Source organism: Podarcis melisellensis (assembly GCF_964234715.1).
Source record: "Podarcis melisellensis genome assembly, chromosome: 3".
Classification (NCBI taxonomy): Eukaryota; Metazoa; Chordata; class Lepidosauria; order Squamata; family Lacertidae; genus Podarcis; species Podarcis melisellensis.
In genome coordinates, this window is record NC_138530.1 from 43,394,492 (window position 1) to 43,408,033 (window position 13,542).

Consider the following 13,542-nt stretch of genomic DNA (forward strand, 5'->3'; position numbering starts at 1 on the left):
ACAACAACACATTGAATAAGAACTAAGCATTTGCTGCTGTGTGTTGGGTTTGTTGGAGGGTAGGAGTGGGGTTGAAACACTAGCCTTCAACAGAGAAATCTTGAGTTTTCTCAATAGATTTCTGTGGGCAGCTCTGGCATCCCTTGGGACATTTAAAAATAGCTTTTTAGAGTGAACAAGGAAGTGACTTACTCAGAAAGTGAGATGGTCCTTTCTTTACTTTTAAAAAATCTCTCTATCTTCTCCAGTCACCATTCTGTCTCCCAGTTTTGAGTCCCGCCCCCCAGTCCCTCTGCTGGGGTTCTTGTAGGTCCCCCTTCTTATGTTCCCTTCCCAGAAGATGTTTTTGTACTCTCTTTTGTGCCTGGGTGTTTGCTATGCTTTTAGCTGCATAAGCACAAGTATGGGAAAACTCAAACGGCTATTAGAATGAATGGTACAGAAATTCTTTGGAAAAAGAAACTTGAAATCTGCGAAGTGATTCCTTGTATTGTTTCTGTATTTGTTAAACCAGAGGACACAAATCTTGTAGGTTCCAGTACTAAGACCCTGTCCAGCACACACAGCTCCATTAATACAGCGGGTTCCCCACTTACAATACATGGCTATATATGCAAAATATATCAAAGTAAAACACTATTTTTTAAAACTAACTGTGTGAGAAAAGCATTTTTCTGAGACTACCTTTAAACTTCCCTTCCACAGATGACGAAGATGGTATGGACTGCATGGACAACGAAAGACGACCACATTTCCCCCAGTTTTCTTATTCTGCAAGTGGACGGGAATAGCTTGTTGTTTTGTTCTGCTGCTTCACGGTCATATTAGATTTATCACTGAAAATGATTCCTGACATCACCACCAGTACTTGCTATTATTTAGGATAGCAGAGCACTTTCAGAGATCATTCCAAATTGAACAAGTCCCCTTCCTGACCAGTCAGCCTCTTTGATTTATCTGCATGACATTTTATATTGGTCTAAGGTCCCCTGCTGTTACTGCTGTCCACTGTCTCAGCATGAAAGTAACAGTAAGAAGCAATCCAAAAATGTTGTGGTGTTAGATGACAAATTCTCAATGGTGCATTTTGTGCACAGCTGGTTATCATTCTCTTGTCTTCTCAGAGCAAAGGCTAAAAGACACGTTGATCTGAGACGTATTCCTCACTTCTAGAAGACAAATCAAATTCTAGAAAAAAATACGATGGTTTGTGATGATTTCTCACATCTCTTTGAGCTGGACAGAACAAGGAATTGTAGAAGGTGGTGGTGTATATATGCAAAGCTTTTGGTAGGCATATCATCACTTGAATCAGACTTGCCATTAACATCTGGATGAAAACATTCCGGAGAAGGACTTATAATTGTTAATATATATAAATATATATATATATAAATATATATATATATTATTTTTTAATTACTGTTGGATACTACACAAGAAGCAAAAGGCTGGGATCACCTAGCCTCCACTTAGACTTCCAGATTCACGTGCAATTATGGAGAATTGAACTTTTAAAATGCAAGAATTTAAGACATAAAAGCAGCAACTGAAGTTGTTTTAAGGTCTTATGATTTGCATCTCTCTCATACTTTTCTTTTTCTTTGTCGATATACATCACCTTTGGAGGCTGAAGAATGTAGACAGGCATAACAACATCGCTTTTCACCAAAATTTGTACACTAAGGTAAACAGGAGTTTGCCTTACATGTTTTTACTTTTGAGTTTGTGAATTAGCTTTTTTCTTCAGGTGTTTTAACGGAATTATTTTTGTTACACTTCAATAGTATTTATTTTTAGTGACGATTGTATGTATCATGTTTGCAAATGCTGCTATATCCTAGAAGAGGCTTAAAATTTATTTTGTAAAGTATGGAAGGACTGTACAAGCTGAACAAAATAATGCACTTTTTTCTCCCATGTGAAGATGTTAACAAGACTCTGAAAGTGTACCCTGTACTTTGAATCAGGTTTCTGTAGTGGAAACATTTCATTATTGTCAAGAGAAAACCCCAGCGCCATGCACTCTCTACTCCATGTGGTATAGGAGTCTGATATAGTCACTTGAACTTTTCAGTGATACGAAGTCCACAATGATTACAACAAACACCCCTGTGCTATAACATTTCAAACAATATATTAGATTGACGGGAACAGCCATTTAAAAGTGATGTTTGATTTCTGGCCACAACGGACATAACATTGTCATTGTACCGAATTACCTTTCTCATCATATTTATTGACTAGGATATTTGAATCCATTATTTTGTTCTTTTAAGATGTAAACCTGTTGAGGGAAGGCAATCTCTAATACAGCCTTTGGGGCTGGGAGTTGGGATTTTCCAAATGAGCCACTAAATGTAATAACATTGCATGCCAGTGGTAATGACATCACCGAATGCCACTCCGTGGGGTTATCATCAAAGTATCTTGGCTTCATTATGTTTTCAACTCCTGTAACAAACTGTGATTTAGCTTAGTCTTACGATTGTTGTGTATGAATGTGTACATGACTTTTGAGAAGAAAATAATATTTACATGCAGACGTCTTAGCCTCTTGATGCTGAGAATTTCAATGTCCTGGAATGAAAACCACTGCAGGCAGTGGGACATGCCGGGGCTATCAAGAGGCATGTAGGCATCTTATGAAGGCAGCTAAGACAAACACATACTTTCCATAAGCAAAGTAGATTTTATTGTATCTTTGCACCACAGTAGGTCATGATTAATGGACACCTCTTGAGTGGATGGTGTGCAGAATATAACTACGTCTACACTTGGTGTTAGAGGTTGTGACACCGAAGTAGTAACAAACAATCAGAATGACTCAGTGGCTAGACAGAACTTTTGTTTTATGACCAGTGTATACCAAATGTGATCACTTGATAATATTTATGGTGGTCCCGATCCTGTGTTTCTTATATGCAGGAATTTTTCTGCTGGCCAGATGGACAGTGCAGTCAGTTGTGAAGTTCTCCTCACCATTTAGTGCAGCAAAGGGGAGAGAAGAGCTCTTTAACCTTTGCCTCCAATCAAATGAGCAGCCCTATCAAAGCATTAACACCACTTGTTATCTGTGTGTCAGATCTGTACCAGCCTAATCTTGTAAGGGGCACCACATGCACAGCCCTGGGGTTAGATGTGGAATCGCTTCCCTGCGCAGGACCCTTTCTTAGGTAAGCATGGGATCTGCACATGGAACCGCCCTGATGGATAGGAACAAGTATGCCTTTCCATAGCTTAAATATTTCCTAATCCATATAAATATTCATTTAGATATAACAAAATTATCAAGCTGCTATATCTCAGTGTTAGAATATTATTTATAGAAGCTATTGAAATCCATGCAAAAGGTTAAGTGGTGTGGGAGTCATTCCATGTTGTCCCACTTCCACAATTTGAAAAACACAGTAAAATTGTCCAAATCGTTCAAATTCTCATTCTAATGACCATTTAAAAATTAGTGCATTTGCCTTAGCAATATATTTGATTTCAGAAATGGCAGCCTGTTGGTCTGGGAACATAAGCAAGCTCTTATTCTGTGGGCTGGTAGAAAGATAATGGTAACTTTCTAATAGGGGTTTCCATTTGCAGGCTTGGCTGCTCTATTTAGTCATTGAATTGGAGATGGAATATGAAATAGATAAAACACACAAAAAGATGGATTCCTTGTGTAAACCAGCAGTGATGTTGGTTAATTCAGTTGAAGTTAGCCTTGACACAAGACTGGAAGTGTTTACTCATCAAAATATTATTTGCTTTCATTGCCACATAGGACTCCTCTTCCAAGACACATGCCACTGATTTTTGCATGCATTGCACTTGTTTTGTTGTATGCCCCGTAGCTTGCCTTGTGTCGATTTCTAAGGTGCTGGATAGCTGGTTATTTGATCAGCTCAGTCATAGGATTGGCTAGGGAATACACGGGGTGCAATCCAACAGTGGCTATCTGCCAGCAGCATGGATACCATTGGTGTATCAGATAACCCTTTCCTGCAGCCCCTGAAATTGCTCTAGAGGGTTGGGAGGTCATATACAGCAGATTTCAGGAGGATGGGATGGTGGCGGAAAGGGAAGTCTGCTCACGCTATGTTGGGCGTCACCCATAGTATTTCACAAATGGATGTAATCAGACCATCCTTCTAAAGTAGATGTGCTGTACCATTCCAGAGGCATTCCTTTACATGCATTTGCTCGCAGGTATGTATGCATCCTTTGGGGGTAGTCATTCTCCATTTATGTTTATAAAAGCTCCCTTCAGTGAAGTTTGGCAAGTATCATAATGTTGATCTTCAAATAATCTGTTCTCCAGTGCATTTATGGCACCACAAAAAAGCAGTCCAGCTGTTCCTGGCATCTTCAGAGCAGGGGTAGCTAGCAATGGAAGGTTTGGGACAGGTTTTGACAGGTGCAAATAGTTTCTTGTTTGTCAGGAGATTATACATATCTATATGACTGCTGTCCTGAATGTTTGGTGGGGTGCAAGCTTAGGAAAATCATGGAAGATTTGTAGAGTTACCCTTTTGGCTGTCATGTGGGCACGCCTCTTTCACAATTCAGCATAGGTCATGGTATGGAGAACTTAGGTTTATCCACTGTTGCAAAGAGATCAACACCATGCTGAAATCTAGCCACTAACTGGAGACTAGGAAACAATAGTCTTTTCAGCTTTGTTCCATAGTCCCTGCCACCATCACTCTTCCTCTGTACTACGTACTAAGACGCCGCCGCTTTGGATTCCTCACTTGACCAAGCTTTCCCTGCCGTCTCATTAATTGACGGGAGGATCTAGACGTGAGGAAGAGGAAGGTGCAGGGAAACCTCTTCCTCAGAATACTACAGAGGAGAATGCCATAGAAATTTATATCTAGTCACTTTTCTCTAATTTATTACAAATTAGCCCACAGAATTACATATGTTCCTAGACTATACAAGGCATAAGTTTTGGCATGTCAATTAATAGTCTTGTTCTGACTATTTTTGTCAATTCAAGAAGGCTCCAAATAGCATCAAAAATATTTTAATAGGGCCACCTGTCAGGTCAGGTCATTGTTGTTGTATTCCACATTGTGCAAGTGGAAGTCTGACTTGAGCTTTCCTCTGCCTTGGGCTCGGATGTGGCAAGAACTGAACTGTGGCAGCAGTGAACTTCTGCTTGCATAAGGTTGGCTGCAGCCCACTGTAACCCATGTTGTTGGCCTGATGAGCATTAAAGGTGGCTTGATATTTCAGGTCAGCTGTCTGCATTTACTGTATTGTTTGCATATAGAACTTTGTACCTTTAAGTTACATTTAATGTGGGGAGGGAAAAGAAAGCAAAAATGATATTTGAGTTCATGTTCCTACATGGAATGACCCTTTGGAGGTTGAGAGAAAACTTCAATTCATACTCATAAATCAATCAAAGCTGCAGCTAAAATACACTCTTGAAAGCTCTCTTCTGCTTCGTCACAGCTTCCTCTTGAGTTTGGCTAGACTTTGACAGGAGTTTGAAAAAAACATAGTACATTTCAGACTTGTTGACTCCAGCTTGTACTGGCTTCCAAGACATTGTGTGTGCCCTCTTGTACTGCAGCCACCTTTGAGGAAATAGGTCATTTCTATTTATGTTTTAGCAGTTTTGCACACAAACTTTGCTTTCCATACTAACAATTCTTCCAAAACATCTTTGCTAATCGCAGAGCCTCTATTCCAGTATTGTTTTATAAAACTTTCAAATTGTTTTTGTTTGTTTGCTTCTTGAAGCTGGCAGTTCTTGCACAGGCCATGTGCTTTTTCCTAGAGTACAAACGTAAGGTTTTTCCTTACTAACTGCAGGGTCTCTATATTACACCTCAATGTACACACTTTGCTGCTACTGTTTGTACCGTCTACAGTAGAATTTCCTTATCTTGCTCCTGGTATAGTGCATTACAGGCAAGCATGAAATGTAAAGTATTTATTTAAATAAAAACTCAAAAATGGTAATTGAATTACCTCCCTGTAGCTTTAGAGTTTGTGAAATTTCTTGACCTTGCTAGTTCTTTCATTAGACCCATGACAGATCTAGTCCTATGGTTAAGGACATTAAGCAGACGCTAAAAAATCCAAGAAACCGTATTACTGTTGGTCATACTTAAACTGTTTATTTCCTTAAGCATATGACCCACAAGGATGTGAAATAACAACAGCCGTTTTTGTACACTGTACATCCTTAGTATTTTTACACATATATGATAGGGATGCACATTATTTTCCTTCGTAAAGACAGCTTAAATAAAGCACTATGTCAATCTGCTACTTATGTGTTTATTGTTGTTGCTTTTGTTTTTGAGGTGCAAACATGTATAAAGGTTGCAACGAAAGAGTTTTTAGTTTTATCTATGACTTGAGAGCAACTTTATTTCATGAAAATGGTTTTAAAAAGCAATATCTTTGCAATTGCAAATTACTGCAGATATCTTGAGTGCTGTGGTATACTTTAGAAAAGTATATATCGTAATATGCAGCCCATCTAAAAGCAATTCTAAAATTTTATTCTGATGTGTGTACATTCTCATCATATCTGTGATAATTGACAAATAATGCTATGTGCATTGTTAGCTGATTTCAATTTTTTATGTTTATTGGAAATTTACTATAACTTGCTGCCTTCCTTTATGGAGGTTTTTTCTTTTCAAACAGTTGAAAATTCCATAACTAAAATCATACACCAAGTGCTAGTGATGCGCAAGATACTCACTGTCCAAAAAAACCCACAGTCCAGGTAATATGGGGGGAAATAATAAAGAATTGGAAGAGTACACAAAAAGATGCATGGTTTATTATAAAGTTTGTAGATAGACATAATGAGGAGGACGATAACGAGTAGAAGGGCTATTAAGGGACAAAAAGAATTTGTAAGAGTTTATTTTAGGAAAACATTCAAGGTGTAAAAGGATAGAGAAAGTGCAAAATGAAAGATTCTAGGCAAAGGATATGGATGGGAACTTGGAGAAGAATGAGAAAGTAAGGTTATGGAGAGCATAAAAGATCAGAACAAGAGTAAGTGGGGTGACAAATGAAATTACTGTACGAAAACTGATAATTCCGACAATGCTTGCTTTTCCAAGACTGTAGAAAACATAACTGTTTTAGTTGAAGATGTGGAACCATCTTGAGAAATGCATCGATTCCAACAGGGCAGAAGTGTAAAAACTAAACATTTTGTTGTGTTTCCATATCATATGAGAATACACATGGTATCTATCATGTGTTTGGTCTGTGAGGTCCAGAAATAATTTGTGATCTTTAGAATTCATTTCAAAGTTTACTGATATTTACATAATTATTTTAATGGAACAGGTTATATTTCTACAGACATAGTAAAATAGTTAAGTGATACAATGTATAAACCTCCAAATTATTAAAATATTGAGACTGTAGTAAATAATTTTGCTATGTTAAATTCGGTTAATTAAATTTCTCTTACACTTTTCCTTTAGAATCAAGAGGTCTTACAGTAGAATTAGATAAAAAAACAGCAAAACAATAACAATATAAAAATTCCGTAAAATGATACCAACCTTCTCACATGTGAAGAGACAAATTCAACAGGAACCCTGAGCACAGTACATTTCAGTCAGCAATTCCGTTTTGAATGTTGCGGGCACTTCATCCACTCATAATGTAGTGTAAACATCTTAACAAAACCTAGCCATCACACAATTGACTATCCATATTTTTTCTAACTGTCTGAGATTTGTGCATCTGTAGCATAACCTACATTTTGTGTTGCCTTACTATCGCTATCTGATAGCCAACACAGTAACTAAAAATTCCAGGCTTGACCGGCGATGGACAGTTACCACTCTTAAAAGTAGTGTAGCTTATATCTCAATGCCACCCACCCTTTGAATTGATTCATTGACTATTGTACAGTATTTTTGTCTCTGGCATTATCACTTTCAGTTTTAGATAGTTACAACATCAACTAGCCCACCTGAAATGGAAATAAGAACATTAAAACACTAATAATAAAACATTCCAACAAAAATTTTAATGTTCACACCAACCTCAAACATACCCCCACACCATGTTGGAATGTCCAATTCACAAGATGGCTCCACATTTGAAATTAATTGCAAAACTGGTATATATGATGCTGAATAAGTAAATGATCTAGCACTGGCTAGAAAGAGAAACCATTCCTAAGGATGAGGGGTAGCCAATAGAAGAACCAGAAATGTAGTTGGATCGGCTGCCTGTAACTAGTCATTGATAATTCTGACGGAGTTTTTGTCAGAGTGAAAGCAATCAGGATTGGGGAGGGGGAAGACAAGTAGAGTCTACACTAGTCAAAGTGAGAAGTAACTAAGGCATAAACAGGCCATTTGGCTGGCTCACACATTCTTGTTTATCAATTGATCTCATTGGGTTATTACTCTTAAGCTGAATGTGTGGATTGTCTCCATTGATATGCATTGTATTTGAGTTGGCATCTATGTGAGGTGGTTGATCTGTGATGTCATGGTGGTAAACAGACGGCATCACTTGACAGCACGTTCAACAGTCAATGACTGCAGCATATGCAGTTGGTTATGTAAGGCAGACATCTAGCAGGGTGGCAAAATGGAAGAATAGGAAGTTTAGCAGTAGAATGCTTTAGAAGACCAAGAGAAAGCGAGAGAGTCAAAGGCTCTGTTACTGTTCAGTGAATTTATAGGAAGTTAGTTGATACCAGTGGAAAAAGAGGAGTTTGTGCAGAAACTTCCACACCTGCTACATTATGTGTAAGTAATGTCAAGTCACTGGAAAGATGATTGACAAGAGCTAGAAAGCTAGTTAGCTTAAAAGAGAGGGGGATAAGGATGAGGGCAGATAGCGAGATTAGATGAGATGGGACAAACTGTTAAGAAGAGCACAGTGATAAGAGTTGTGTTCCAGGAGGAAGGCAGGTGGTTATGCATGTGCTGAACTTCCCATTGAAATCAATGGGACTACACACCTTAAACTTTGTCTGGATTGTGCCTTAGTTATATGTGTTCTCTCTATATTGTTCTCTATTAAGTCCTTTTTGATGACAGGAGGCAGAAATAGTGTGGAACTCGTCCTCTTAAACATGTAGATTGAAATTGAGCTCAAGAATTTGTTTTGAGTTAATACTCGAGAGAATTCTAATAATTGCATAGCTGTTTGCTTTAGCCATTTTTAATTTTTATTTTTGTAAAATGACATAGCTTACACGTCTTCTGTTTACTTCTGTCAAGCATGTACACCTTTATTTATTTGGCTTGTTTTTCTTAAACCCACCCTGTTGCTTGCTGAAAGCTCAGGGTGGATAACATTAAGAAACATTTTAAAACATGTATTTAATAAATATTTATTATGTATTTATAAGGTTGAAATGAAATTATTGCCTTGGTAATCAATATTCAAAGCAAAAATGTTGTCAGTCTTTAGGTTTGTTACCAAAATATCTAAAACATTGAGGATCGAAGACTTTGATTCTGAACACGGTTTAGTGTTCATCAGTAACACCTACTGATAAATATTCTTTGCAGGATTCTTACAATTAGTTATCGGAGATAAAAATATTACTTGGGGAAATTAATAACTTTCATTTTAATATTTATTTAAAAAATAGCTTTTAAAAAATGACATGCAACCCAGAACTTGCTGCTTTGCCACTGGATAAATGTTCCTCTGTCAGCCTCCTTGGTTTGGTACAGATTGAATATATTTAAGAGATTTGGACTGTCTACTCTCCTTCAATGAACTCACATACTGTTCCTCATCTCCCTTTGACTCCCCCTGTCCAGTGCTGACTGCTTGGCATTATGTCTGCACTAAGCTAACAATTAACTACTGCTAGCCTTAAACCAGATTTTGATGTTAAGTTTGGAAGCTGATTTCAAATTCTGATTTAACTAATTAGTAATGAAATCAGTGCAGACTTAATCTAGCGCAGACAGAGGGAGAGAAGTAGGAGCACATAAGCCAGAAGCAAAAGGAGTATGTGATCTTGAAGAGCTCTTCTGATATCTTAACCAAGACAAGAGATTGTTTGCGCCAAGTGTTTATGCAACACCATGCTACAGGCATCTATAGGAGAAGCCTCCTTCTAGTCATGCTTCTTGAAAGGAGAAAGCTGCTACTTAGGTTGCCCAAGAATCACCGTTGCAGCAACTTTGGTTTTTCCAGTAGACAGGAGGAACGGCTGTTTTTGCCTGAAGTTGTGAAGGGGAAGTACAGAAGAAAAGCAGCTGACACCAGAGAAACCATGAAAGTAGTCTTGCAGCTTCTTCTTTACCTCCCTAATGCAGCTCAAATCTGGCAAGAAAAGAGAAGGCCGTAGCAATATTCAGCAGCCATGGCCAATAGTGGTTCCTTCTTAAGCGATCTCTTTTATTAATTCATCAGATAAGGGAGAGGTAGATGGAGGGACATCAGCATGTGCTTGCTGTGGTTGATGGATGCCACAGGGATGCAGAAGTTTGCAAGGTCCCTTCTAAGGACCAAACTTAGATGCACTGCAGCAGACCCATTTCTTTAAATGCAGGTCTGTACCGAGCACGTACAAAGTGGGGAGGTGGCGGGCTGATTTAAAGAGCAAAAGGGAGTCGCTTTCTACTCGGCAACACTCTCCCAGACAACTAACAGTTTTTATAGAATGTCTTTGTGGTGCAACAAGAAAATTACAAACAGGTCACCTTCCGAGACAGGTATTTACAAGCTTCAGCACCAATACCAGTCCTGGTTGGACTGCAGAGAGGTAAGCCACAGGCTGGGAAGTGAAGGTTTAACACCTTGGCACTCGCATGCCCTATTCTTTCAATTGAACCCCTACTCTCCTGGCTTTGGAGCTGAGTGGCAGCAACAAAGATTGTGACCATTATGCTTTTTTGGCCTCACAACACTATGAACCAGCACTAAGGAGATACCAGTCTTAAACCAAAGAGTCCTGAGATATAAAAGTGAAGAACATGTCCATGTAAGTATATTTAGCAGGAAAAATTATTCAGTTCAGGATGACTGATGTTATTTGTGGGAAAGGAAGATTAACTGCAGTGGGACCATTTATAAACCATGAGAAAGATCACCACCAGTATTTCATTTGCCCAGTAGTATTGTTTAAATGATATCTATCCATCTCAGATGCTTACTGAAGTCCTCAACAACTTGGTTGTCTTACTGTAGCAAAATCCTGCAGCTGAGGTCATGGGATCAATATATACACCTTTAAAAGTTTCCTGTCTCTGAACCATAATAAAATTTGATTTTGAAAAACATCTTATGTTCTTATTTTTGGAAAAAGTTTCGAAATCTCAAATGGATCATAAAATAAATATAGTTCTAATACACAAAGGCTATGTTTCAGGTGCTTAGTAAATTATTAAATGACACAAGCTTCTAAATCAGGGGTCAGCAAACTTTTTCAGCAGGGGGGCAGTCCACTGTCCCTCAGACCTTGGGGGGGCAGACTATATTTGGGGGGGGGAATGAACGAATTCCTATGCCGCACAAATAACCCAGAGATGCATTTTAAATAAAAGGACAAATTCTACTCATGTAAAAACACACTGATTCCCGGACCGTCCGCGGGCTGGACTTAGAAGGCGATTGGGCCAGATCCAGCCCCGGGCCTTAGTTTGCCTACCCACGTTCTAAATAAATAACATGTTATCTGTGGAAGATACACTTGTGTGCCTTCCTTCAAGGTTGACAAAGATATGTATGTCATGACATACCTATTTAGAACAATAAAAGATCACCTCTCCAAGCCATGAGGCAACTTCCAGCAAAAAAACCAGAAGTAGCAATAAAAGCAATATACCACAGAAATGAGCCAACAATGCTCTTTCCCCTCCCTGCCATCCGCTTCTCAAAAGACGGATGCTTTGTACCTTCTGTCAAAAGTTGTAAAACCAGACCAGTTTCTAACCTTGCTAAGGAAGTTGCTCTGCAACCCTGGAGCAATTATAGCCCTTCTCCTTATCTAGAATTTGATAAGGGGCAAGCAATAAATGTTGGAAGTTAAAAATAATAAGTTGAGTGGGGGCAATAATAAGTGGGGGCGCAAACTATTTTAAATTAGGGTAGCGTTAAGCATTCAAAGGAAGTGCAAGAGAAAGTGACTTGTGCTTCCCCTCTGTATGCTTCCAAGTTCTCACCCAAAGCAGGGGAAGGTGAGGGTGTCACATCCCCTGCAATGGAATTTATGGGTAACTTCCCAGAAATAGATCCAGACGTATTCTTGGGTGAAGAAGAACAAGCAGCCTTGAATTTTCAAAAAGACCGAACCACTTCACAAAATCTGCAGACAGGGACGACTTCTTTCCAGAGCAACAAGATAAGTTTGCAAAGATTTAATTATTTAAGAGCTTCAGGTCAACAAGCTGAAATTGGATACAGTATTTTCATCTAACAAAGGCTGTTTTCCAAGTTAGCTTCAGCCGCTCAGTGTCGCAGCTGTAGCGCACTGGGTAACTAAAAGAGAAAAACCAAAGATTGACTTCTGTCACTTGCAAGAGCACCAAGTGTTTATTTATATTGCTTTCTTCCTGTGGTTAAGGTCTCAAAAGAAAGGTTCACCAATTGTGGAGAACATGGCACTGTTGTGTAACAAAAAATTGTTTCAAAGGCGTGTAACATGCATAAGCTGACCATTTGAGAGGCAAAAAGCATCTGTTATGGCAATACTTCATTCTGGAAAATCAAGATTTCAATGAGTTCTAAACACTGTTCGTGTTTAGAGCCCTTGCTTTGAAGGCACATTTGGTTCCCTGCCTCTTATTTTCTTAGATATGGCTGTTTTGTGCGAAAATACAGTTTACTGTGAATTTAATCAGATTACAAGGGATGGGCCGCTGCATCAAGAGGAAGCCGCTTTATGCTAAGACAAGGTCCCTTTCACACAAGAAGAGGGGATCAACACACATCCCACTACCATTCATACATTGTCATTTATAGTGCATGAAGGGGGTGGGGGAATGATGTTCATATGGGGTTTATATGTGGTTTTGGCTGACCCACCAGTGACTTCCCCACATGGGTAACCTTTCCAAGCATGTGACCCTGAAGCTGGAAACATTTTCCCAGCTCCATTTTGGCATTTCTGTACAACCAGTAAGGACTAGCAGAGAAATTGGTGATTATGCTCAATCATAATTGATCCTCTAACAGTGACCTCTGGTGGTGAATGATTGCAGAACTGGAACCTCCTGGTCGGAAAGCCCAAGTGGCTCTCTGGTTTAGACCACAGCGCCACCCGCTCCCTTGTCGTTTAGTAGGAAGGACACATCATGCAGTAGTTGATTTTGTTCATGACAACTGACCATATTATTAACGGTGATTTTAATATATGTGTGCAGTTTCAAAAGAAGGACCTTAAATATTTTTTATTTGAAATATATGAATAAAATATATACTTAAAACTCATCTTAAATTCAGTAGAAAAGGGAGATAGGGTTGCAGGTAGAGAGGGGAGGGGTGGGAGAGACATTTTACCATTTATCAAGTCACGTGTGTGCCAGCACCTTAATTTTTACCAGCTCGGGTAGTAATTTTATGATTTTTATAAGA

At 38.8% G+C, this 13,542-nt stretch overlaps 1 protein-coding gene and 1 long non-coding RNA gene across 3 annotated transcripts in view; one reads left to right on the forward strand and one right to left on the reverse strand.

Moving 5' to 3' along the window:
* Positions 1-6,279, forward strand: part of AKT3 (AKT serine/threonine kinase 3) — a 111,244-nt gene extending 104,965 nt beyond the window's left edge. For both annotated transcript variants that reach the window (XM_081905828.1, XM_081905829.1), the window contains one exon: positions 706-6,279. In XM_081905828.1, coding sequence (XP_081761954.1) covers positions 706-791 — 86 coding nt within the window. In that variant the 3' untranslated portion in view covers positions 792-6,279. The remainder of the gene's footprint in view (positions 1-705) is intronic.
* Positions 6,100-10,046, reverse strand: LOC309366908. The gene is made up of 2 exons (XR_014166908.1): positions 9,824-10,046; positions 6,100-9,785 (listed from the first exon to the last, which is right to left on the reverse strand). It is a non-coding gene; the product is annotated as an uncharacterized lncRNA (long non-coding RNA).
* Positions 10,047-13,542: the final 3,496 nt, after the last annotated feature.